Here is a 24,338-nt window from a genome sequence, read left to right as displayed (position 1 = left end):
CAGCTGAGGGTATTTGACACGTGCCAGGCTGCAAACAGCACTGCTAACGAGGCCCCTCAGTGCCGCTGCTGCCCCGACCCTCGCCAGAGACAGGCCAGAGCGACTGTCCCCAGCTGTCGGGTTCCTGCCTGCTTCCCTCCCCAGGGACCCCCAGCACTGGAACTGAATCACTTTCCCCTTGTACCACAAGAAGAAGTGCTCTCTTGTAGCAGGGAATAACATGGTAAATCCCCAGGTAGGTCCAAGAGGGTCTTAAAACCATCAGCCGAGGCACAAGGGAGAGGAGCAAGCTCAGGTGGCTCAGCAGAGGGAATGTTTGCTCCGGACGGAGCCCTGCACCAGCACCCAGGGGATGGGAGCAAGGTCCCAGAGAGGAGGAACGGGGGACCCTGCTCTGAGATCCCTGGCACCAAGTACACTGCTGGAAAGCAAAATAATTTTCTTTCAAACCCGGCTAATGGGTCCAAGTTCTGGAGGGTCTGGGCCACATTTTGAAAATAATTTAAGCACTGAATTCCCATCATGCATCCACGGATGCATCCTTCAACCTGCCGACTGCCCTGGGCAAATCCAGCACGGTGCTGGCTGAAAAACGGGGTGCTGAGTTAGACTCTGACTTCCCCAGATAACACCTGAGACCTAAATCTCAGTGTTGAACTGTCTAAAAAGGATGGATACCCACAAAATACAGTTTAAAACCCAGAAGCAACACCAAGGAGGCCATGCCTGCATGGCTGAGCCTTTACAGCAAAGGTTTGTTGTGGTTTCCTTCACTGTGCAGACACTTTTATTCAGGTGGGACTCTGCTTGCTCATGGTTTAGATCCCACCAGGAGTAACATGAGGGGCTATGAGGGCTGGAGAGGCAGCAGTGTCCCCAGGGAGGTGGTGGCTGTCCCCAGCATGAGGCCACGCCGTCAGGTCTCTGTCTCTCTTGCATCGTACAGAGGGTTGAGGTAGAAGATCTGATGGTCTTTGGGAGCCTCCTCCTGCAGAATCTCCACTCCAGCGACAATGCTTGGTGGCTCCTGCAGCAGTGAGGGAGGGAAAAACAACTGATGGAGAAGGGAAGCAAACGCTTGGCAAAACCCACCCAGCGCTGAGTGCCTGTGGCAGCTGAGGAGCAGGTGATCCACAAAGCAGCCCACAAAGCCCTCCTGGCCTGGGGAAAGGAGGAGCCCTGCCGGGTGCGTTGCATCCCCACTGGCACCTGAGAGGGTCCTGGCTGGGGCCCTGCCACCCCCTGCCCACACCCCTGAGCATCCCCATGTCCCCGGGCAGTGGTGACTCACCACGTCAAACATGGGATTGTCAAAGCCTTTGTCACTGGCTGTTGCAGGGGGCACCGGGTCCTCTGCTCTGTCCCAAGGCTGAGGTAGTCGCAGGGCAGGCAGCCTGGGGAGAGACCTGGGCATCACCCACCTGCATCCCACCCATCCCAGCAGCTCCCCCAGCCGAAACACATCTTAAAGCGGTGGATGGGAAAATACAGGGCAAAGTTTCAGGCTGCCTTTGAAATGGGATGTTTGAACACTTTCCCAGGGAAAAGCTGCCCTATCCAGCACAAACCATTAAGCCTGGAGGGCTGGGACCTGCATCCTGGAGGGCAGAGTTTGTCAGAGGCAGACAACCCCAGCACAGGCTTTGTTTTGGAGCCATCATTCTCCCTCTGTGGCCTAAAATGAATTGCCACAGAGCTGACACCTGTTACCACTAGAGTCTTAACAAACACTAATTACTTTTATCACTACTTTTATCATGTTATCACTTTATCATCTTAATCACCATCACCACTTTTATTATTTTCTTTATTACTCCTATCCTAAGGGTCCCGGTCACCAAACACTATCCCCTGCACCAGGCACCTGGTGCAGGTGGGATCCACACAAGTCACCACAGTTCCTGAGAACCCACCGATACTTAAACATTGTGACTGCCATGCCACAGGCTCTACATGGGCAATCAGAAGATCTGTATTATCTGCAGAGAGGCTGCACCAGGCCCTTTTTGCTGGAAACAAGCTGAATTCACTGGTTTGGTGATGGTCAGGACATCTCTGCTGCATGGAGGCAGACTGTAGGCTCTCAGAGCCACCTGCCTGATTTGCAGCATCCCTGCCAGTGTCAGATGCTTCCACAATGCTCAGCGACACTGCCTGAAAGGACACCTGCCCTGGAGCCACCCAGGGACATGCAGCAGGAGCAGGTCAAATGGGGACATGTCCTGGGCTTGGGTTCAGCTCCATCTCCTGTAGCTACATGAACTTCCCTCCCGCTGCTGACGGAGATGGTTTCAAAGGACTGTCCAGCATCCAAAGAAGTGTCAGTGGAAAATAAATCATCAAGTAGCAATTATGGGTCTGGGAGTTTTATTTAGAAATTAAATGAAGGCGTGGGTTTATTGCTAGGAAATGTCATGTCAGCACGTGCCGAGCGGCAGGGCAAGCATCCCTGGCCACAGCTGCTGCTGCATGGCAAGAAAACCCTGGCAGGGAAATCAGGAGGGAAGAAACAACCTGACTTGTGAGCCATGCCCTGGCAGACACCAATGCACCTTGCACATACAAACTAAAGCAATTCCCACCTCCCCAGTTATAAAAAGCATAGGGTCTATCCTGTTTGCCCATGGTCAAGTAGATGAGATGAGCCATAGCGGCTCAGTGGGCAGCCCCACAAACAAAGGCGTTTGCCTATAAACCGGCAAAACCCTCCCTGAGGGAGGTAGGGCGCTGAGTGAAGGTGGGTGCATGAGTGAGGAGCAGAGGTGGGTGCCCCAAGCGCCTGCTCTGAGTGCTGCAGGGATGCCCTGTGCACTGCTGGAGCCTGTCTCCAAGCTGTGAGGGGAAAAGGTGATGGAGAAGGGTATTTCTGTCCAGCTCCCAGCTGCAGTGAGCTCAGGTGCCATGTACCCCACCGTCCTCCCCTAGGACCTGCACATCACTCTCCATGCAGTGTGAGCAACTAATGCACCAGAAGCTGCATTTGCTTCTGGATGCTGTCACTCCCTTTCAAGGCCACAAAGTTGCAGGATGAGTGATTTGAATTATTTTGATGCATTTCTATTTAGCAGTTGGCAGTTTCAGGCCCCCATCCCCCAGCAGGACTACAAACTAACCGCGACAAGGAACAGGAGATGTCCCCAGGCAGTATGACCAGGCTGTGCAGAGCTCCAACCAAGCCACAGCAGCCCCACTCCCACCAGAGCACACTGTGCTACATGGCACCAAGAAGCAAGTCCTCCCAGCCAAGTACCAGTCCAGGAGTACAGAAGTGCCTTTCAGCCACCTCACCTCCAATAAACTAAGGAACAAGGGCAATAGTTTAAACTAAAAGAGGGTAGATTTAGATTTGATATAAGAAGTTCTTTACTGTGAGGGTGGTGAGGCACTGGAAGAGGTTGACCAGGCAAGTTGTTGGTGCCCTGTCCCTGGAAGTGTCCAAGGCCAGGCTGGGTGGGGCTTTGAGCAACCTGGTCTAGTGGAAGGTCTCCCTGCCCATGGTAGGGGGCATTGACCTAGATGATCTTCAAAGGTCCCTTCCAACTCAAACCATTCTGTGATGTTATGAACTAGTAACTTTGGCTATAGCAGACTGCCCGGCCATGCCCACCACCATGGAAGCTCTGGGCAGCCCTGCATGCCTTTGTGCCACCAGCCTGGCTGGAAGGACAGCCTTGGGATGATAACTGCCCCCAGGCAGGAGAAGCCTGCAACATGCTGCAAACAGAAACCTCATCCATACCTTAGCTTTCCCTTTCTGTAGAGAAAGAAGATCCCTCCAAGCAACAGGAGACTGAAGAGTAGCCCTAAGACTGTCCCCACAGTGATCCTGCTCAACGCGTGGCTCCCCGCTTGCCTGCTGAAAGTGCTGCTGGTGCCCACCTCCATTTTGCCACTTGAAATGCCAAGTGCTTCACCTGGGAAAGGGCAGGAAAAAATAGAGGTGAGGCCTGGATGGGTCAACACGCCCCTACCCCCGCACACCACCCAACTCACACACAGGGCAGAGGGAGCCTGCAGGTGGGTCTGGCAGTGCTCGCCTGGTTAATCACCTTTCCCTGGGGACGGGGTGGGATACACAGCTGGGTGGACTCAACTGGGACAAGTCCATGCAGGTCTGCTACCCATACAACAACCAGCAGGTTCCCTGGCCGTGACCTACATGCTCAGCAGCATCTGCCAGCTTACACAGCTGCCTCCACACACAGCATTCTGACTGGAAAGCAGCTCTGCAGAGGGGGACCTGCACGTCTTGGTGGGCACGAGGCTGACCGTAGCCAGGCACAGCATGGAAGGACAGTGGTATCCCAGGCTGTGTGAGGAAGAGGGTTGCCAGCAGGTAAAGGGAAGTGACCATTCCCCTCTGCTCTGCCTTGGTGAGACACAGCTGAAATGTTGAGCCAGGCTCTTCTCAGCAGTACCCAGTGACAGGGCAAGAGGCAATGGGCACAAATTGAAATATGGTAAACTCCATTTCAACATAAGAAAAAACTGTTTTACTGCAAAGGTAGTCAAAAGCAGGGACAAGTTGCCCAGAGAGGTTGCAGAGTCTCCATCCCTGGAGAGATTCAAAACCAAACTGGACTCAGCCCTGGGTAAACTGCTGTCAAGGGGGCATAGGGAAGATGGTCTCCAGAGGTCCCTGCCAATCCCAATAATTCTGATTCTGCAGTTCTGCTCCGCCCATACCACTGTCTTAGTACGATTAAAATGATAAAACTTCTGGGTAAGCAAAGTTCACTACTGAAATCATTAGAAATGCAGAGCATGCATATTAGGAAGGCTTAGAGGTGTGCTGGACCAGAATGATGAGGACAAGGACCTTGGGAATGTTCACCTCAGGGAGCTTCAACCAAGCTGCCGCTTGATTCTTGTGTGATTCCCTGGTGAACGAGCAAGGATGCAGGGCTGCCACGTGGGCTGCTGGCGGGAGACAAGAAGCTCTGGACAGCGGTGGCTTTAGACGCACCCGTGGGGGACCTGCTGAGGAGGACAGTGCCATTACCGTGCTGCGTTATGTCCTCCATGATGTCTGCAGCCATCTGCTCCACAGCGGTGCTGGTCTGTGCTCCCACCTCGTCATCAATCAGCACAATCTGGATGAGGGGAGTGGAGCTTCGGGGTATGACTCCCAGGAAGGTCTGTTCTTTGTGCACCTTGGATATGGCCATCCGCACGCTGGCATACTTGGGCTTTTCAAAACACAAGGCAACATGTAAAGCCCATGAGAGGAGTAGGCAGAAATTAGTCATCTCTACAGACAGCCTCAAGAGACACACCAGCAAGGCCCACCTATAAATCTTCATGTGACTCCCATCACAGAGCTGCCACTCCTGTTACCACAGTGTCATTGGGTTTCCCAGATGAGAGGTTCGTATCTCCCCTCCCTTTGAAGCTGTGACCAGCACCCAGCACTCAGCATCCCCCTTTGAGGTGAGGGCACCAAGAAAGCAATTTTGTGTAGCACGTCCATTAAACACTGTATTAAGACATGTGCAGCTGTAAGGAGGGCAGGCAACAGGCTTTCAGCTCAGGATCAATAGAGAAATACTCTGATATTGATCCTCCCAGTGTCACTCAGAAAATGACTCCCCCTCCTCCAGCAGTTTCCAGCCAGGAGGAGGGACATCATGCTGTGTCTGACAAGCAGCAGCATGGCATGAGGCCTTGTAGAACATGCATCTGAGTGCTGACCAGTGCCAGTTACCCACCCAGTGCTTGTCTGCTGGGGAATCAAAAGCAGCCCAGCATTGGGAATGATCTCCCAGAGCCCATGGGGAGCACTGCAGCAGGTTTGCATGATGCCAACCGCATGGGCTGACCTCCCGTGTTGTCTCAACCGGATGCCCTGGCTGACCTCCGGTGTTTTCTAGACCAGGGTTTCCAGCAAGCCCCACTGCATCCTTAACCCCTCCTTCCTGCCCTGCATTGATAGGGGCAGCATGGCTGTGGTGGGGAGCAAGGGAGGCTGCACCACCCCCCACAACAATTTGGCACACCAAGGAGGCCAAATGTAGGGGGTGAGCCCTGCAGGGTGGTGGGAAGCAAGGCTGAACTCCCTGCATCCCTGGGATCTCACACCCCCCCCCCCCCAGCCAGCCCCACCAGTATTGAGTCACCAGCAGACATAGCCAGGGACTTGAGGTTTCATTAGCCCTTCACGATCTGGCGGGCTGACGTACCTGGCTCAGCAATGCTTGGACCAGTCTGTCCTGGTACTTCTGCAGGTCAAAATCAGGAGTGAAATCCAGGCTAATGGTGGCTCCTGCAGCCCGAAAACAGACCGGCATGACATTGTCACCGAGCCCAGGCAGCAAGCTGCCACAGCGGCACAGCTCTGACTGCCACAAAAGGCACTGATGACCCTCTGGTACCTCTGTGCAGCTGGTCTGGCTGGGCTCAGGAGAGGCAGCTCCACAGCTCTGCCTGAGCAACGCTGCCCCAAGAAACCTCTTCCTCCCTTGCTGATCTCTTTATCAGCTGGGTTTGGTGAAGGGATTCTGGTTTCCACCATATTCTGGAGAGAAGCTTTCCCTGGAAAGCTTTCTCTTGCATATCCCCTGGGAAGCTCTGCATGTAACTGGTTTTTGGGGCTGCAATTCAGCAGCGCTACTCTGGCTTTGGAGGAAAAGCAGAGAGGAAAGGACACCTCTGCTCCCTGTACCACTGCACTGCAGTCATTGGGTCAAATATTTTCCTTGAAAAAAAAAAACCCCAAGTAAACATTTGTTGAAATATAAAATTCTCCTAAAGGCTTTAAGAGGCTCTGATTTTAGGAACATGTTGGAGAAACATATGGTGCTGTTTTAATGAATTTGGTGATATACCAAGCATGGTATAAGGTACAACTGTGCATGAAAAATTCCCCTTAACAACCTTCCAGGTAGATTAATGGAGAAGTGCCCATTGCAGAGGGAATGCTGTCAATCTGCATGTTTTTATTTGAAATTAAATGAAACAAACTTGCTGTTGGAAAGCTGACATTATGGTGAAAAAGTTGTGTTTCCTATGAGTGTTTTCCACTGCATAAACTTAGCAGAGCCCTATTACCTTGACAAGCTGTGACATCTTGACAGGATAAACCAGAGGCAGGGACAAAGGGCTGCAACTCAGAACATGCTGAATGCCTGAAAAGCCAGGCTGATGCTTCATAACATCATAGAATGGTTTGAGTTGGAAGGGATATTAAGATTATCTATTTCCAATCCCCTGTCATGGGCAGGGAGACCTTCCACTAGACCAGGTTACTCAGAACCCCATCCAGCCTGGCCTTGAACACTTCCAGGGATGGGGCAGCCACAACTTCTCTGGGCAACCTGTTAGGGTGCCTCACCACCCTCAGAGTAAAGAATTTCTTCCTAATATCTAATCTATACCTACCCTCTTTTAATTTAAAACTATTACCCCTCATCCTATCACTACAATCCCTGACAAAGAGTCCATCTCCATCTTTTCTGTAGGCCCCCTTTAAGTACTGAAAGGCCTCCCCGCAGCCTTCTCTTCTCTAGGCTGAACAACCCAACTCTCAGCCTTTCTTCATAGGAGAGGTGATTTTTGTGGCTCTCCTCTGGACCTGCTCCAACAGTTCCATGTCTTTCCTGTGCTGAGGGCTCCAGAGCTGGACGCAGCACTGCAGGTGGGGTCTCACCAGAGCAGAGTAGAGGGGCAGAATCACCTCCCTTAACCTGCTGGTCACGCTGCTTTTGATACAGCCCATGATGCCATTGGCTTTCTGGGCTGCAAATGCACATTGCTGGCTCATGTCCAATTTTTCATCCACCAATACCCCCAAGTCCTTCTCTGTAGGGCTCCTCATAATCCACTCATCACCCACCCTGTATCGATGTTGGGATTGCCCTGACCCAGGTGCAGAGAGATGCCCTGGGAGGGTGGCACTTGGGATGCAGATGGGACCCGCGGATGAGACCTGTGGGAGCAGTGGTATAGCAAAACTTCAGCTCACGAGCGCCTGGACCCCACACCAGCAGCATCCCTCATACCCAGCTTTCCCCTGCAGAGCCAGGAGAAGGGACTGGGACAGCCAGCATAGCAGGGGGGAGGAAAAGGGCCATGTCCCCCACACTCACCGCAGACCCTGCAGCAGTGGCCAAGTGGCTGTAAAGGGTTCTGGCACATTGGCACTGGGCACTGCCTCCCCAACGCCTCAAGCAGGGCCGTGCAGATGCGGTGGCTATCCTACAGGAGAGCAGGGCAGTATCAGTCCCTTGTTCCGCCTTGCTGCCAGATTGCAATGGCACCCCCCCACAACTACAATGGAAGGACTCACCAGGGCATTCCCGCAGGCACAGCCGGACTTGTCGGGACAGCTGGTGCCTGTCACCTGCAGAGTGCTATTGCCGTGAAACTGCAGCGGGGCGGAGGGACCCCGCAGGTACCCGGCCCAGGCCTCAGGGCTGCTGTGCTTCTGTGTGTGGAAAAGCAGCAAAAGCTGGTGAGCATCCCCAGCCAGGTCCCAGCGCTGTCCCCAGGCACCTGGCTGTGCCACCCAGGGGGCCCGGTGCCATGCCTGATGGCCAGCTTGGGGCAGCCCTGCTGCAGGATGTGAGTATAGCAGCAAAAATCCTGCCGCTACTCCCATTCGGGCTTTTCCATGGGGCCAACAGAAAAAACCCTTTCTAATTTAAAACCAAAAAAAGGACCACAAAAAATAATGAGATGGCTTTTCTTTTTTTTTCTTTTTTTTTTCCTTTCTTTCCTTCTTCTTATTTTCCCTCTTTCTGCTAGCCCTGAGAATTCAGTTTATCAGCTTTTAATTACTGTGAGGGAGGGGCTGAATGTGAGGTGTTTCCCTTCAATGTGGGAAGTGTTTCAGTAGGCCTGGCCTTAGCAAAGGTTGAGCTGGACTGGCCAGCCTTGTCCCACCAAGCCAATGGAAAACCCTTCACCTGCTGCCTTCCATGGGAGGCTTCTCCATGCCCTGGCATAGCAGGAAGATTTCTCAGGCCCTGGGGTGAAAATACCCCACACAACAAGAAGTGGGCTGGCTTCAAAGGGACAAAGTAGTTTACAAGGTCGGTTTTTAGGAAATATGTTATAACCACAAAAATAAAATGCACCTTTTCTTTCCATCTCATCAGTCAGCAGCAGCCTCCACCCCAGGGCATAGGTAGCTGCAGTCCCTGGCAGGGCTGGATTTGGCAGGGGAGATGATGTGCCATGGGGTGTTCCCCAGGCATCAGTGAGACCAGCATCACTCTGAGCATCCAGGACCACTCATCTCTGCATGCCTGGGGCTACGTGTGCCCTAGGTGAACTCCGTCTGGGTCCTGCCTGGACCCTGGACTCACCTGGACACTGACTGAGGTTTTTACTCAAAAAACGGTTACCTGATGCCTGGCCCCAAAATGACAGATCCCAGGCAGTGCAGAGGTAAATTTATAAATAACTTATGAAAGATCTGCTGCACCTCTGACTCCTGGGAGGAGCCTGTGTTTACTATTGCAGTGCCTGCGATCTTTCACTCCTGACCAGCGAGGGATGGGGCTCATCATGCACCTGATTCCTGGGCTGAAGCATAGCATGCTGCCAGCATTTCTATATTTATCCCTCCAATGAATTCAAGAGTGGTACCAAAGCAAAGCTGGGAATTGATTGCCAGGCCATGGGCCACATTAAGGTCAGGGATGTGAAGGAGATGTCCCCAGAGGGTCCCTGAACAGCGCAGTTGCCAACACATGCCCAGGAAGGGGACAGCCTCTGGGTGCCAGAGAAGATGCCATTTTCTGGCAGTTTGACCCATGCACGTTGGCCTTTTTTTTTAATATGACTAGTGAGATGGCCTGCGCTCCCACGCTGCGGGGAGGGAGGTGGTAACAAACCAGTGGAGGAAAAAAGTCATCGAGAGCATCTGCAGCAGCAGCAGCCCATGAAGCTGCAGGGCCGTGGGAGTGCCCCATCTCCCACACAGTGCAGCTCCTCCATACCCGGCTGGTCCTTCCTCTCCTGACCTACTTTGGGGCTGTGGTGAGGAGGCGTTGAGCCAGTTTCTCATCATCCCCACATTACCTGGCCCATGAGAGAGATGCTGCGGAGATGAATCACTCGCCGTGATGAGTCGATGTTTACCCGGAAGGAGGTTTCGGGCTGGAAGATAACATCGTCGTAGTGGCACGGGACGCGTTCCTCATCCACAGAAAAGATGCGCCTGCTCAGCTCGAGCTCCCCACCAGGGAACACGGCCTGCCATAGCATGGGATCGAACCACCTGTTGTGCTCAGCATCAGCGAACCTCACTGTTGTACCTGGAAGAGCAACAGGAAAGGTTGAGCATGACCCAGACTCAAATCCACAGCCCTGATGGATGTATCTGGACTTGTAAAATGAGAAAGTGCTTGGCCTGAAGTAGAGGAGTTCACCCCGCAGGTGGGGAGCAAAGGGCTGGCCCTGGCATTGCCTTCCCAGGCAGCACTGCGGGCACCTCCCAGAGCCTGGCAGAGGCTCAGCAAAGCTTTCCAGCACTCAGGGCTGGGGTTTCAGCAGCTCAGGCTGGACCCCACTTCTGGCTGCAGACCTCCAGCACCAGATCCCACAGGACATTTTCCCTCCACTTCAAAGCTCACCCTTACAGTTAGGGAGGAAAACAACCACGGAGCCTAAACGCTGAATAACAGCTACACCAGAAAAAAATGGGTATGATAATTCATGTCCCAGTTCCCAGGCAGCCTGGCAGGCCTGCAGAAACATGACTGGCCCTCGTCCCCACAGTGGGAAACCCCCAAAAACAGTGCACCATTTAACCATTAATTTTTAACTATTAACCATGTCCCTGATGCCCAGTTAGTATCATCACACAGTGCCCTGCTTCCTTCTCATTCTTCCCCAACAGCTGAACCTTACCAATTCAGCTATCACATGGGTGTTTACTGACTGAATTATTCGCATTCATTTTAAAATCATGCTTTAAAAAAATCCATTTGTGAAAGTTGCCCCAGAAGTGACTGTTGATTTCAGGGAGCAGCACGTGGTCAGAAGGAAAAGCCAAGGGCAAGATGGGGGCCGCTGCCAGAGCACCCTGATGGGGACCAAACAGCCCAGTGTGGAAAAATGATAGGAATGAAGGTTCTTGGAGTGGCTCTGGACAGCCTAATGCTGCAGTCCCTCCTCCAGGCAGACCTATTTGGGTGTTTTCTCCCCTCTTTCTCTTTTATTTCCAGTCGGAGTGCGGGCACGGGTGCTCTGCTTGGACTCTTCCTTTCCTGTGGCCAAACTAAAATGTTACTTGCCACTGAAACCATTAGGTAGCTCTTAAATACCCAAAAGACCTCTCCCTCACAAACAGCTTTCAGGCTAACAACAGGCACTGATGAAACAAACCTGCTCCCTCAGTCATGGCAAACCTGGGCTGGAGGCTAAGAGGAGAGGGAAGGATGTGCTCATGCCGAAATGCCTGTGCATATTGGGCCAAAGGCCAGCTCACTGCAATGGCTGTGGTTCATGTTGCTAGTGTGTAATTCCTAACCAGTTTTCTTTAGAAATAGCACGGCAAAGAAAATGAGGGCTTTGATGTGGCTACATGCTTAATAGGCAGGGTAAAATACAGACAATACTTGCCTCTCTGCTACAACTTCAAAGGCTTCCTTACTAAAATTACTTTTTTAGAAGACAGGTGATCTAGCAGGAAAAAAAGATCTGATGTGAGGGAAGTCATCAAAGAAAAGGTAGGTATTAAAACAGGAGTGATTCACTTTGCTCTGAGGTGGGACAGCAAAGACCTTTGTAGAAGCACTGGGGCTGAATTTCCATGATTAATCAGGGGCTGATGGGATGACATTTCTGGGCACAAAATACCTGAGTCACAGCCTGGATCCCAGCTGCCATCAAAAGCTGCGAATCCTGCACCAGATGCCAGCACGAGTTCTCCGTTCAGGGGCAGGTACTAGACAAAGGGATTGAGAGTATTACTGTGCAGTCACGCTGACAGCCACCCAGGCTTGTAATCAAATAACAGTGCTAATTATTAGGCTGCTTATTACACTTGCTGTCTCCAAAGCACTTTATAGTCATTAGGAGTTACCCTTGCCATGCCCTGCGTTAATGGGAAAGTATCAGCTCCCATTTTTACAGATGGAGACGCTGCGATGGGAGAGGCACTTTGACATTACCTTCCAGTAGCACAGAAAAGCATGGAGTGCTCAGGGAAGCAAGAACAAGGAAAAAGCAAAATAAGCTTTTTTGACAGAGCTTCTTCCTCTTGCACACACTCTCCCACCAGCTCAGGAGCAGCATTATATATTGGTATGCCATGAAAAACCCAACCTTACTCTGCGAGTTCACAGAGGTCCCCTTGCTTAATGGGTTCCCACCTCCAGGACTGCACTTGCCCCACAAAAAATAGCTCAGGGGCCCAAGATACACTTGGTGAGGTGTCAACTAGTGGATTTGTGTTCAGCACCAGCTAAGGAAAGAACGCAGTGGCATTTGGCACAGCTTGCCATAGTTAAACCCCCTTCTTGTTGGGTAGGACATCACCGACAGGTAGTCGGGGTCTCCACATTCACCTGGCTTCACCTCCATTAGGCTTCTGCTCCAGGGCATGAAGACAACCCTCAACAGGCACAGCTGTGGCCACCCAGCTCACTAGCCGGCACTGCTGACTCCAGGACAGGCTTTGGTAAAGAACTGAGTCAGGCCACTCGTTCACAGTACATAGGTTATTCAGCCCAGCCCATCTTATTTTCTGCTTAGAAATTGCCACAGGGAAAGTTGGGGTTTCCCCCAATATTTGCACCTGTCAAGGAGTTCTCCTCTCACTCGGTCTATCCAGGGTTTTAACATCACTCCCCAAACAGCAGCTGGAAGCCCTCCGGGACTGTGTTGTGATGATGCACTTGGTCTTGTGCTCACAAAGAAGCATGTTAGATGGGATTTAAAGGTTTTGTCTACTTAAATGGTCTTTAAATATCCATGTAGCTTAGAGAAAGCAAGACTTCTGAATGACTGCTGTGGGTGTCTGCAATTGCTCTCTGTCCTTGGGACAGTCCTGCCTGAGGATGCTCTGTCCCACATAGGCACTGCCCTGGGGACAGGGCTGGACATGGCAAAAAGCTCCTCACCCCAAGCTATAGGCAACTGTTTAGAACTTTAGTGCCTTGGTGGTGTGGTGCTTTGAAGGTCATAGCCCCCGTACCCCTCTTGGTTCAGGAACCATGAGAAGCCAGGGTGGAGAGCAGAGGGTGGCTGCCACAGAGAAGAGCCGCACAGTGCTCCTGTGCACCACCCACTTCAGACCCAGCAATGTCGTACGGTGGGCTGGAGGGGAGGGGATGATGACGTGAACAGCTGAGGTCTGGGCAACGCCTGCCCCAAGGGTATGGAGTCTCCCCACCAGCCAGGAAGAAGTCTTTGCATATGGATGCTGCTCCATGAGACCATAGCACGTGTAGTGGCTAACTGGAAACCATGCCATCATGTTCTCTGAATTTCTATTACTCTTGAGTAAAGCAAATTTTTCCAATACTGAAGCACTGAAAGAGGCTGAAAGGTTTGCCAGGATGAGAATGGCAGCGTGCCCTTTAGCTGCAGATACAAAAGCCATGTCTGATGACGTTTTAAGGCTCAGGACTTGGCCTGATTTGAGCTGGGCAAGGTCTTTGCTACCAGCTTCTTTCACGAGGTGTTTTACTCAGAAATGCCCTGGCTTGTTTTCCATGCAGGAATGGGTGGTGGGACACTTGTGGGCAGCCAGCTACCACCAATATTTAGGACAGGTGCTGCTAGTGCTGCTAGCTAAATCCCTTCTTCCAAACCTGCTGGGCCATCTCAGGCCCCTCACCGCTGGCCTTTTGGCCAGTTTCCAGGTTGCCAACCTGCAGCCTGCTGTGCGTGATGGGGCTGAGCAGGGAGGGTGGCCAGCTGGCTGTTGGGGTCCAGCTGAGCTGCTCAGGATGGGGTTTTAGATAGGATGCCATTGATCATTTCATGAACACAGGGTACCAGCTCTTCACAGAAGTTACCTGTGGGCACTTGGGCCTGTAGCTGGAAAGATCTTAGGATGGTGGAAAAAAAAACAGACAACAGCTGCTGGTGACAGGGATGGGTGACAGAGCAGGGCCATGACTAACTGGCCTCTGTTTGTTTTCCCAGGCTGAAGAAGTTGACGTTTGTGAGTCTTGCGGCTGGATCAAGACCACCAGGTTGGGGAGTCCCTGCTCTGATCCCTGCCTGCCCGCCAGCTCTTTCCCCTACAGAGTTACCAAACACTTTGACTATGGCTGTGGGTCACAGCTCCCCAAACGCCCTGCTGTGGCCGTGCAGGACACAATGAGCTTTCCTGTCCAGAAGGTTGCTCATTCAGATCTTCACAAACTAACTAGGGGGAGAAAAAAGTCACAGAGACAACACTTGGACAAATATGTGCCTATGTTTGTAAGCTGCATCACTCACATTGCTCCAGGGAGGAATGCAAGAGGGGTTTGTGCATGCATTACGCACAAAGCAAAGTAAGGAAAACCTGGTAGGGATTCACACAGCATGGCTGAGTTCAGTGTGGGGAGAGCAGGGATGAGGTGGGTTGTTGGGTTGGAGATACACACACATGGGCACAGACAGTTACACAAATGCAGGTCCAATGACCAACCAAGGTTACATCCTCCTGTGCCTGGGAGGGCCCAGGTGAGCAGGGTCTGGATCCTCCCCATGGGGAGAGGTGAGAGAAAAATGCCTCATGTTAAATATACCACATGCCTACTGCATCTGTGCAGGGCTCGGGAGACACTGGGCTCTCTGGCAAAGGCACAGCTTCTCCAGCTACCACTGGAAATCCACGACCACCACCACCAAGGCCAAAACCCCAGGCAGGCTTGTCTTCCCAAGCCCGGAGGAAGCTGTCCACGTGCGAGTGTGGCAGGGAAATCAAAGTCCCACAGCACACAGAGTGTCCCAGCTGTTGACCCCTTCACCCTCTGGGACAGCCCAAATGCTATTAACACCAGCCCTAGAATTAAAATTCAAGGCAACATGATGTGAGCCAGGGGATGGAGTCACCTCATCTCCATGAACATGAAGTGCAAGAAGAGCCCTGTACTTCTGCTTCACAGCAGCATTTTCTGAGGCTGGCCCCTACAGCTCCTTGCCCACCAAAGCAAGGTGTTGCCCATCCACCACCAGCCCTGCCCGAGAAGCATGCCACTGGGCAGCATTTCAGAAATGGCTTTGTCATCCAGTGGGTCTTTGTAAATAATTTGCCCCTTCTTTTTTCCTAATGTAAGTTAAGTATTTCAGCTTGCTGCAGAGGAAAAATGGAGACTCTGGTTGGGCAGTGGCTTTCTGCCTTTGGGTGTTTAGTATAGAAATTGCATATAGGCTGGGCCACTTTCCAAGTACATTTTGAACTGAGCAATGACATGTACCAAAGGACCAGAGCCAAAAAGCTGGCGGTTTCACCTGCTTTCCCTTGCTCCTGCCAACCTGTACTCCAGGGCCATTAATACAGAGAGCTTAAAGTCCCATTACTCATCTCCCATCCCTGACACTGGTAAATGACTTATCTCCCCAGTCATCGTTATCAAGTGTAATGACAACTGAAACACAGTCATTTTTCTCATCAAAGTCAGGGAAAAAAAAAAGGAAAGACCCCATGGGGCTCTCAACCCACAGTTACCACGTTTGCAACCCAAGCTTTGCACCACTGAGAATAAACCCCTCTGCCCCACTGCCTGAGTGAAAATTATGAGACTAACCTCTGAAATGCAAAAGGAAAAAATGGCAAAGGCCTGAACACAGGGCTTTTGAAGTAGGTGGCTTTGAACCAACCTCCGGCACATCCCAGCTCTGCTCTATTCATGAGCACTGTGCTGAGATGACTGACAGCATCAGTGTGACTGTCATGTCAACATCATCAGTGCACGAAAAAAATGTGGCACTAATGTTTCAAACCCCGGCAAGTGAGGCTCGTGATTGCAGCTGGGTATTCTGCCAGCCTTGTTCTAGTTCACAGCATCAACATGTTTGAATTGCTTGCTCAGGTGAGACGGAGCCACCATCCCAATTGTGCAATGCCAAGACTGTCCAGGCACACTGGGATCCACAGTGATGCATCAGCGAGCAGCTTGGTAGCCATCGGGGCTGCACACAGCTGCCGGGTACACCCCCTCGCCTGGAACCCAGCCAGAAGCAGCTTCTGGGCTGGCGATGCTGGCACCCCATCCAAAACACATCACTGGGGTAGGATGCAAGGGGCTTAGTTCTCTGCCACAGAGAGATGTGCTGTAACTCACAACAAATGTTAATGCTCAAGGATTAGCGGTTGGACTTGATGATCTTAAGGGTCTTTTCCAACCTTAACGATTCTATGATTCTATGATAATGCTCAAGGATTTCTGTACCATCTCTCCCAGTCCTGCTTCGCTGGGGCAGCGGCAGCCCACACGTGGCAGCAGGCAGGCAGGGCAGCGGGCAGGCAGGGCAGCGGGCAGGCAGCCCCTGACCACTGCTGCCTGCAGGTGGGAATGGTGGGGGTTTTCCCAATGCCCGTTGGGGTTGGGGGAAGGGGTCTGAGTGCAGCTGGGTGTGCGGGTGCTTGGGGGCAATACAGGTGCTGGCTGAAGGTCCCGGAAAGGCACAGGGCCAGATTCATCTGCAGGTGAATCCCTTTGACGGCTCTGGAGCATTGCCAGGAGCTCTCTCACCACAGGGTTTCTTCGGTTCATTAGCGGGGGTTCATTCGCTCACTTTCCTGCTGGCATTCTTCCCCCCAGCTGCACGTGCCAGCCCACGCCCCCAGCCTGCTGCTGGATCCAGCCTGCCCCCACCACAGCCCCTGATCCTGCACTGGCCCCTGATCCTGGCCTTGCCACTGCATCCCCTGGCAAAGGGGTGGCCCAGCACATTGGGTTCCTGAAACATCATGCTCCTGCCGATCCCCACAAAGGAGCCGCAGGTCCCGGTCATCCTGCATGGGTGCTGCCTGGCACACCCCCTGCCAAACCACCCCACAGACCCCAGTAAAAGCCATTGCAGGATAGAAAAAGCAATGGGACCAAAAAAGCCATTAATCTGACTGCAGGCCCCCAGTGCACACCTCCAGAGGCAAAGCCAAACAGGTCCCAGCAGGATGCAAAAATCAGGCACCCTGGGTGGGAACAAGGGGACATCAGGAGTCCCTTGGGTAGCACATTAAGGTAAAACAGCCCAAGACACTTGAGTTCGGGATGCAGAAGGCACACAGAGACTTAAAGCCATTTGCCAAATCTACTTTAGGTTAGTTCAGCTCATTTTCCTTAACTTCCCTCTGCAGACAAGATCAGGGAGAGCTGGAAAGCAGCTCGAGGTGCCGGCAGGGGAGCCGTCCCCAGCATCAGGGGATGGCAGCCGATGAACGGTGCAGCCATCTAGCCAGATCTGCCCTAGCATCCGCTCCATCCCAGGATGCCAGCAAGCTGCTCTGCTCACCACAGGCTTTAACAACTCCTCCTGCTGGAAACTAGCCTGCAAGGAGCAAATAAACTCAGGGAGGCAACTGCAAAAGGCTGTTTTACCGCACTCCTTTCCTAGGGCATATCTTCAGCAGAAACACTGCTGGAGAAAAGCCTGCAGGATTTGGGCTTGCAATGATTTGCTGGCACACACACATGCACACACGCACTCCCGTGAAATTTTTACCTTAATCTCAGGAGAAGGAAAAATAATCCCTTTTCTGGGTGTCTCATTACCCTGCTGTTTGGGAAGCAGGGGGGAGGGAGTGCCGGTGCTTGGGATGAGCACAAACCATGGCAATTCATTAGAGCCAGCGCCCCTGGAGAGCAATTGGCATTTCAAGATCAATCTCTGCCAGGAACCGAGCGGGAGCATCCTGCAGCAAAACCGAGCACATTCTGCTCTCACAGTTAGGCAGCTAAAAATATAAGGCTGGGCAAGATGTCCCTGGTTAGACCCCAGTGCCCCGTACGCTCTCAACCCTCACCCAGCTTTTGCAGACCCTCACTAGGCAGGCAGGGAGGAGGTGCAGGCAGCTGCTGCCACCATGGCAGTGCTTGGTGATGGGGCAGAGATAGAAAGGTGATGTTGGCACTGCCAAATAACCCCTGCCAGTGCCCTGACCCTGGCACCATGGGGGCAGAGCAAGGCTGCTTTGCCCAGGCGGCTAAACTTGTCTCCTGCTGCCCCAAAAATAGCAGGCAGCATAATTAATGGCTGGCCCACACAGCGGTGCTGGCTGGCTTGGGCAAAACTGCACCAGAGCTGGTATTGTCAGGGCAAACTTTGGGCTTGCAGCTGCAGCCGTGCCCTGGCCTGGCTGCCTTTGGAAGCACAGCCACAGCCAGAGGGTCGAAACCCCTTGGAGGAGTCCTTCTCCCCCACCAGGAAGACAAGCAAAGCCAAAGCCCACCTTGCCCTGGAGCACCCAGGTCAGGCACCACCACCCTGAGCACTGCCACCATTTTTTGCAGATTTACCCCCAGGCACCTCTGAAAGCTGGTTAAATACTGATATGCATCTTTAGGCAGCTAAATACCATAGAAAACCCAGCCTAATCACAACAGTCATGCTTCAAAGTCACTTATGCTTAAGCTGGATTTGGATTTACTGTGTGGCTGAATTAGAGACCCACTCGGAACTTAAGAACAAATAACCTCCAAGCTGAGTGATAAATGGGTTTCCCCTGAGCAGGGAGGTCGGCTGCATGCCCCAACAGCTCCGGCCTCCTCCTGAGATAGCAGCCCTCGGGCTTGGCTGGTCCCCCCCATGGGATGGATGGGGAGGGGAGCTGGAGGGCTCACCATACAGAAGTGTTTCCTTTAATATAAATGGGGAGGGGGGGGCTGATGGTGGCACACGAGAACCCCCCCAGCGCCCCAGGTCTTGCTGCACTCAGCTGGGGAGTCAGGATGGGAGGTCTCATGCTGCCCTTCACCCAGCGGGGCATTGGCACTGAGCATCCCTCCCTGCACCCACTGCGGCGGCCACCGTCCTCATGAAAGTCAATGAGAGCCCAGCCCCTTCCCTGGCTGTGAATTTCTTCCTGCGCTACTATAGCAAGCAACAGTCTCCTTTTTTTTTGGCCAAAGGCTGTATAGCATCTCCATGGCGACTCTGAAGCTTAATGTATTCCTGCTGATTTAAGTGATTAATGCTCCGGCGCAGCATGGCCGCAGCCGAACAGGTGCAGCCCAGCCTCTCTGCAAAAAGCCTCATGACCAATTCATTTTCTAAGCAGCCGGTTACCAAATTTCACACCGTACCCACAAGTGGCAGACCGGCTCAGGTGCTGGGTTTCATTCCTTTTTCATCCCTAATCTTGGCAGTCCCCATATCACCTGGTGACAAAAGAGCATGGCAGCACACGGGAGGGAAGTGGCTGAGCTGAAATTAAAAAGAAATATTAACAAGTGCAGTAGGAAACCTGGTGGCACAGTTCATTGCGAATTGTTGGGGTTGTGATGCTCAGAAGGAAAGCGTGAACTGTGGTTCAGGTTATATCCTGGGATGAGCTTGGTTGCCCACAGAAGGTGCAGCTTGGTGCAGCAGTGGGGCCAGCCCCCGGCTGGAGGGGAACAGTGCCACGTTCTCACAGCCAGTGGTGCTGCCAGGATTTATTTCCTCATGGGCCCCCCAGACCTCCTCTCCTCTTGCACAGCGGTGGGACTATAATATTCACTGTAACCCTGGAGCCTGCGCAGCTGCCTGCCAGCAATTGGATCCCACAGAAACCCCAGGGCAGCAGAGAGTCTGTGGGGGCTCCCTCAGGGACAGCCAGACCCTTTGATCGGTATGAGTTGGAGGCCACTCCAGCACCCTGACCCCATCACTCGGCCGCGATGGGAAACGTCCACCTGAGCAGCCAGCGGATGTCAGCACAGCAGCGTGGCCACGGGTGTCTTTAGTTGAGCAAAGGTTGTGTTGCACCTCCCTCTCCTTCAGCCAGCTGCAGGGCTGCTCAGCTTGGTTGTGAAAGGCTCATGCCTTAATGAATAACACTGCTTTGCAATTATGCACTTTGCAGGCCTCTGATGAAAGTACTTTAGAAATATTATACATTCATCTGTAAGTAAAATAAAATCTACTGGAGTGATATTTTGCTCTTTTCTTCTCTGGGTAAATTCCACATCATTTATTACATTATATTTGTACATATTTCCCCAGTACATTATTTCCTCCAAAAATTCATATTTAAAATGCCATATAAATAAAGTAACTCCTCCAAATATTTGTAGAGGGATTAAATGTGGCACACAGCATTATTAAAGCATCAAAACTATTAGCGGCGTAGACAGCCTGAACATATTACATCACATAAATTTCAAGGGCTTGTTCGGATTTAATGGGCGATAAAAGAGCAAAGCTGCCCTAAAACCAAGAGAGAAAATTCGGCCGCAAGTTCGTCCCGTGCAGGGGAGGTTTTGCAAATGGGCTCCATCCCATTTTCTGCCATGCCAGCACTGTCATGGGGATCACCGGTGACCCATCCCGTGCCGATATGTTGGGGCAGTGAAGGTTTTCTTTTCTTTTAATTCCCTCCTCCCTTTAAAATTTGACCCTCCAAGCTGTGGGCATCAAGACCCTGTGCTTCCATGGACGCCTGTCAGCCTGCTCCAGGAAAGGCTTCTCTTTCTGGGGGACACTGGATTTCTCAGAAACCCCTCTGAGGCAAGAACCCCCAGCCTGATCTCACCCAACAGACACATTTCAGTCGGGTGTTGTGCCTGTCCTGCCATGGCCAGGCTAATAGTGCTCCAGAAAAAATATAAAACCCAATGGTACTTGAAAAGGAATATCTCAGGCAACATTTTGGAATTTCCCAGAATGGTTTGTTTTCATTCCAAGTTATGCTGATGTCAGCTTCACCTAGCCTCTGCCCGGGCCTAGAGCCTGCTCCGCGTTGCCAATGCCGCCTGTTGGTGCTCCTCAACAAACTACTGCCAAGGTCTCAGTTCCATGGAGGGGCTTTTTAACTTCCTTTGGGGAAGAAAAATTAATTTCTTCCAAATAAAAGTGGGGTTTGGGGTGCTCCACCCCGTATCCCCAATGAAAAAAAATAATCCCAGAAATGGGTTTTTTGGCTCCATAGTGCAAAGCCCCCCAGGCTGCTGTGACTCTCATTCCCTGCCCCAGCTGAAGCATCCTGGGCGAGTCTGGCCAGAGCAAAATGTCAAAGTCCCTGGAGAGGGGGACACGGCAGCCGCTGGCAGCGCTCCAGCGCCAGCCCTGCCCTCACCCGCCCTCCCAGCAATGCCGCACGCTGCCTTACCATGTCTGTCAGCACGTGTGGAGACCTGACGAAGACCGAGATGACCTGTAAGAAAAGGAAAAACAAAAGCAGGCTTTCCCCTGGCAGGCAAAGGGCTTTTCTGAACACCCAATGGCAATTTGCAAAAAAAAATCAAAAAAGAAAACAAAACAAAACCACACCACAAAAAAGCCATTAAAATGGCCAATACCTTGTTCTTCTCAAAATGAGCCACATCGCTGGCGCAGGGTACTCTGCCTTTATCCCAGTTGGAGGCGGTTTCAAAATTGGTGTTGGGGATCCACTGCTTGTACACGGCGGTGGCGGCAGCTGGGAGGAGCAGGCAAACCAGTGAAACCCAGCCTGTGGGAGGCACTGGGAGCCCTGTCTGGGATGCACTACAGGATGGGTTGGCCTTTTCAGGCCAGGTTTGGGGATTTTCCACGCAGGAGCATGTTCCCAGCTGAGCAGTCACAGCCCTCCTCTGCACAGGGGATTTTTCTGGCTTTTACTCACCCAGGTAGGAAGAGGATTAAGGGACAAATACTGGGCAGGCAGCGAGAAGGTAGGAAAGTCCTGCAGGCAATGGGCAAGAATAACATACACCTGGTGCCTAAGCATTCATTGCAGCGGGTTTTGTTGCCACTCAGACTAATCAAATGTGCAGAGCCCCCTCCATCTTTGTGTTTCCAGTCAGTAGGTATGGAGTAGTCATGCAGAGCCAGCAGGGCGACGAAGACAGGGTGAGAGGAGAAAGGGCATTTGCTATGGGATGTGTAGCACAAAATATGGGCTGGGTTCATGTGGTTGGGACTGGAGGGGGAAGATTCAATGGTGTCCTGCAGTCCTGCCCACGGGACCCTGCAGCAATGAGCCCCCTGGCCAGGGACGAGCCGTGGCAGAGGTGGGTTTCTGCTCTCACCCACTCTGTTTGCACGAGCGCAGTGGAGCCACAGCCTCCTGGCCTGACGTTGCCCAGGCTTGGCTGGGAGACGCACGTCCAGCTGAAAATGAATCTCCAGCAGCCTGAATTAAATGGTTTCGGGCAAGTGGGTTATGAGACGGAAAAGAGGAAAGAAAAAAGAATAAACCTTTGATCTTAACATGGATCATCTTTTGTTTAGGAGAAAAACCCACAAAACTACAAAATAGGTAGAAAGCCAGTGGTGGGTGGGACCTGGCCACAGAGGGGGCAGGAAGGACCACGGGGGGACACCCTATCCTGGGATGGGAGGGTGGTCTGAATGACTCTGGCCGACGGAAGGAGGTGCACTGCAGAAAGCCTGGGCCCTGCTAGCCCGAATGACGGGGAGGGATGTGGCTGGTTGTCCTCTGTAGGCTGTGCAGAGGCTCTATCAGTGTGCAATGATTACCTCAGGGTGTAATTTGTACTGTCTCACTGTCTGACTCTGCCAGGGGCTCTGCTGAGACCATTTGCTGTACGCAGCTATGTCAGGGTGAAGAGGAAATGATGTATTTTTAACTTGAATAAAAGTCGTAATGTAGGAACAGGGGTGGGAGCCTGGGTGTGAGGAGCAGAGGGAACCCCAGCCCCGCGCTGGGCTGCAGCCATGGTTTTCAGCTCCCTGAAGGAGCCCTTGGGCGGAGCAAACAACCAACCCCCTGCTCTGTATACATTTTAAAACCCACCAAGAGGCAAAAAGACCGTACAGAGATGAGAACCTGACCCAGGCAGCTGCTTGCAGTGTTGTGGGCACAAACACCTTGCTGATTTGGAGTGAAAAAGAGCTTAAGAAAGGAAAGAGCCCCCAGATGGTAATTTCAAATTGTTCTGTCACCGCTGTGGTTGACTTGCATCCCTCCCGTCCGCGGAAGCCAGAGAATGGAGATGTTAAAGCTCCAGCAGAAAAGCTCAGCTGGCCCCGTTGCACACACGGCTCATGTTCCTGCGACTGCAAGGTGTTGTGTCAAGCGAGCTCGTGCCGTGCTACACCGCAGAGAGGGCTGTGTGTGCCGACTTGGTGTGGCTATGGCAGCAGCATCTCCTCTGGTTGGGGGACCTGGGGCAGTGGAGGTTAATCGCCTATTGCAAAGGTTTTTCCGCCGTGCAGCTGCACTGATGCATTCCTGTACCCTCCTCAGCCCTGGAAATATCAGCGTGCTATTTAATCAGCCTTGTCTCCAGGGAAGCGCAGTCCTTGAACATCAAAGCAACATGCATATTCAACAAAGAATGTGTTATGCAGTGCAGAGCTGCTGGCTTCAAATAAGAGCAGGAAAACCCAAGCCGCAGAGGTACAGCGGGCGCGATACACTAATCCGTCTCGTTTGCCTGCCTGCTCTCTGTTTGGAAATGCCTTTCCCAGTTTGCGTTACAGATACGCCTGAAGTGACAGACTCTGCAGCTCTGCTTTGAAACAGGATTGCCATAAGTGCAAATGGGGCAGTCGTCCAGCGGTCACCCCTGCTCACCCTGGCAGTCGGGCCCTGGGCATACTCACCAAGGAGCTGCAGGACACCAAGGAGGAGGAAGAGGTACTTCATTTTGCAGCAGCCTGCCAGTCCTTGCCTCCACAGCCCCTGCCCGTCTGGACCTTGGACCCTCCTCGGGGACACGTGATGGGCTCAGCCTGGAGGAGGCTGCAGGGAGAAGGGAGGAAACCAGTGCAAGAAGCAAGTTTCCCCCAGCATAAACCAGAGGCTCGCTCAGCACCAGAAGCTGGTGTGCTCTCACAGCTGCTCTTTTCCCAAGCTCCCCACTTTCTTGGCATCCGTGGGGAGCCTGGGAGAGCCACTGAGGAACAAGGTGGGGAGGTGAGAGTGGTGGTCCCCCCAGCTCTGCTCACCAGACCTCACCATCTGCACCCCCTCCACCCTTCCTGGTCCTGCTAAAGGGTGGTGAGCGCGAACGCACCGTGTGCACATCCCACACCGCTCTCCCCTGCAGAACGCCGGCTACCTTGTAATTACTAATAACGGTCTCAATGTATTTTCAATTAGCTCGCTTGGAAGAGAGCAGCTCCCAGCGATGACTTGTAATTGTACTTTGGCCACCAGCTGATTTGCTCGTTACCCAGCACACGCCATGGCAGTGCCGGCACAGCCCCACGCTGCTTTTGTTGAGGCTGCCAGGGGTCAAAGGGGGCAGTTGGCAGTGGCACCAGTGCACGTGGCTGCAAAAGCAGGAGGAGGAAGG

General features: G+C 52.6%; 1 protein-coding gene across 2 annotated transcripts; it reads right to left on the bottom strand.

Moving 5' to 3' along the window:
- Positions 1-735: 735 nt before the first annotated feature.
- On the bottom strand, positions 736-23,754 carry AMN (amnion associated transmembrane protein). Of its 2 annotated transcripts, XM_075103969.1 has the most exons (12): positions 23,644-23,754; positions 21,393-21,511; positions 21,203-21,247; positions 11,806-11,893; positions 10,024-10,259; positions 8,285-8,422; positions 8,085-8,193; positions 6,180-6,262; positions 5,003-5,189; positions 3,740-3,914; positions 1,292-1,394; positions 736-1,027 (listed from the first exon to the last, which is right to left on the bottom strand). In XM_075103969.1, exons 1-12 carry the CDS (start codon positions 23,684-23,686, stop codon positions 917-919), a joined length of 1,437 nt encoding a protein of 478 aa, XP_074960070.1. In that variant the 5' UTR covers positions 23,687-23,754; the 3' UTR covers positions 736-916. The 2 variants fall into 2 exon arrangements, with proteins under 2 accessions (XP_074960070.1, XP_074960071.1); XM_075103970.1 differs by lacking the exon at positions 21,393-21,511 and having other exon boundaries at positions 23,644-23,733.
- Positions 23,755-24,338: the final 584 nt, after the last annotated feature.

The sequence above is a fragment of the Phalacrocorax aristotelis genome, chromosome 9, assembly GCF_949628215.1.
Source record: "Phalacrocorax aristotelis chromosome 9, bGulAri2.1, whole genome shotgun sequence".
In the NCBI taxonomy this organism is placed as follows: Eukaryota; Metazoa; Chordata; class Aves; order Suliformes; family Phalacrocoracidae; genus Phalacrocorax; species Phalacrocorax aristotelis.
Note: the sequence above shows the minus strand (reverse complement) of the source record. Positions and strands in the feature narration are given on the sequence as shown.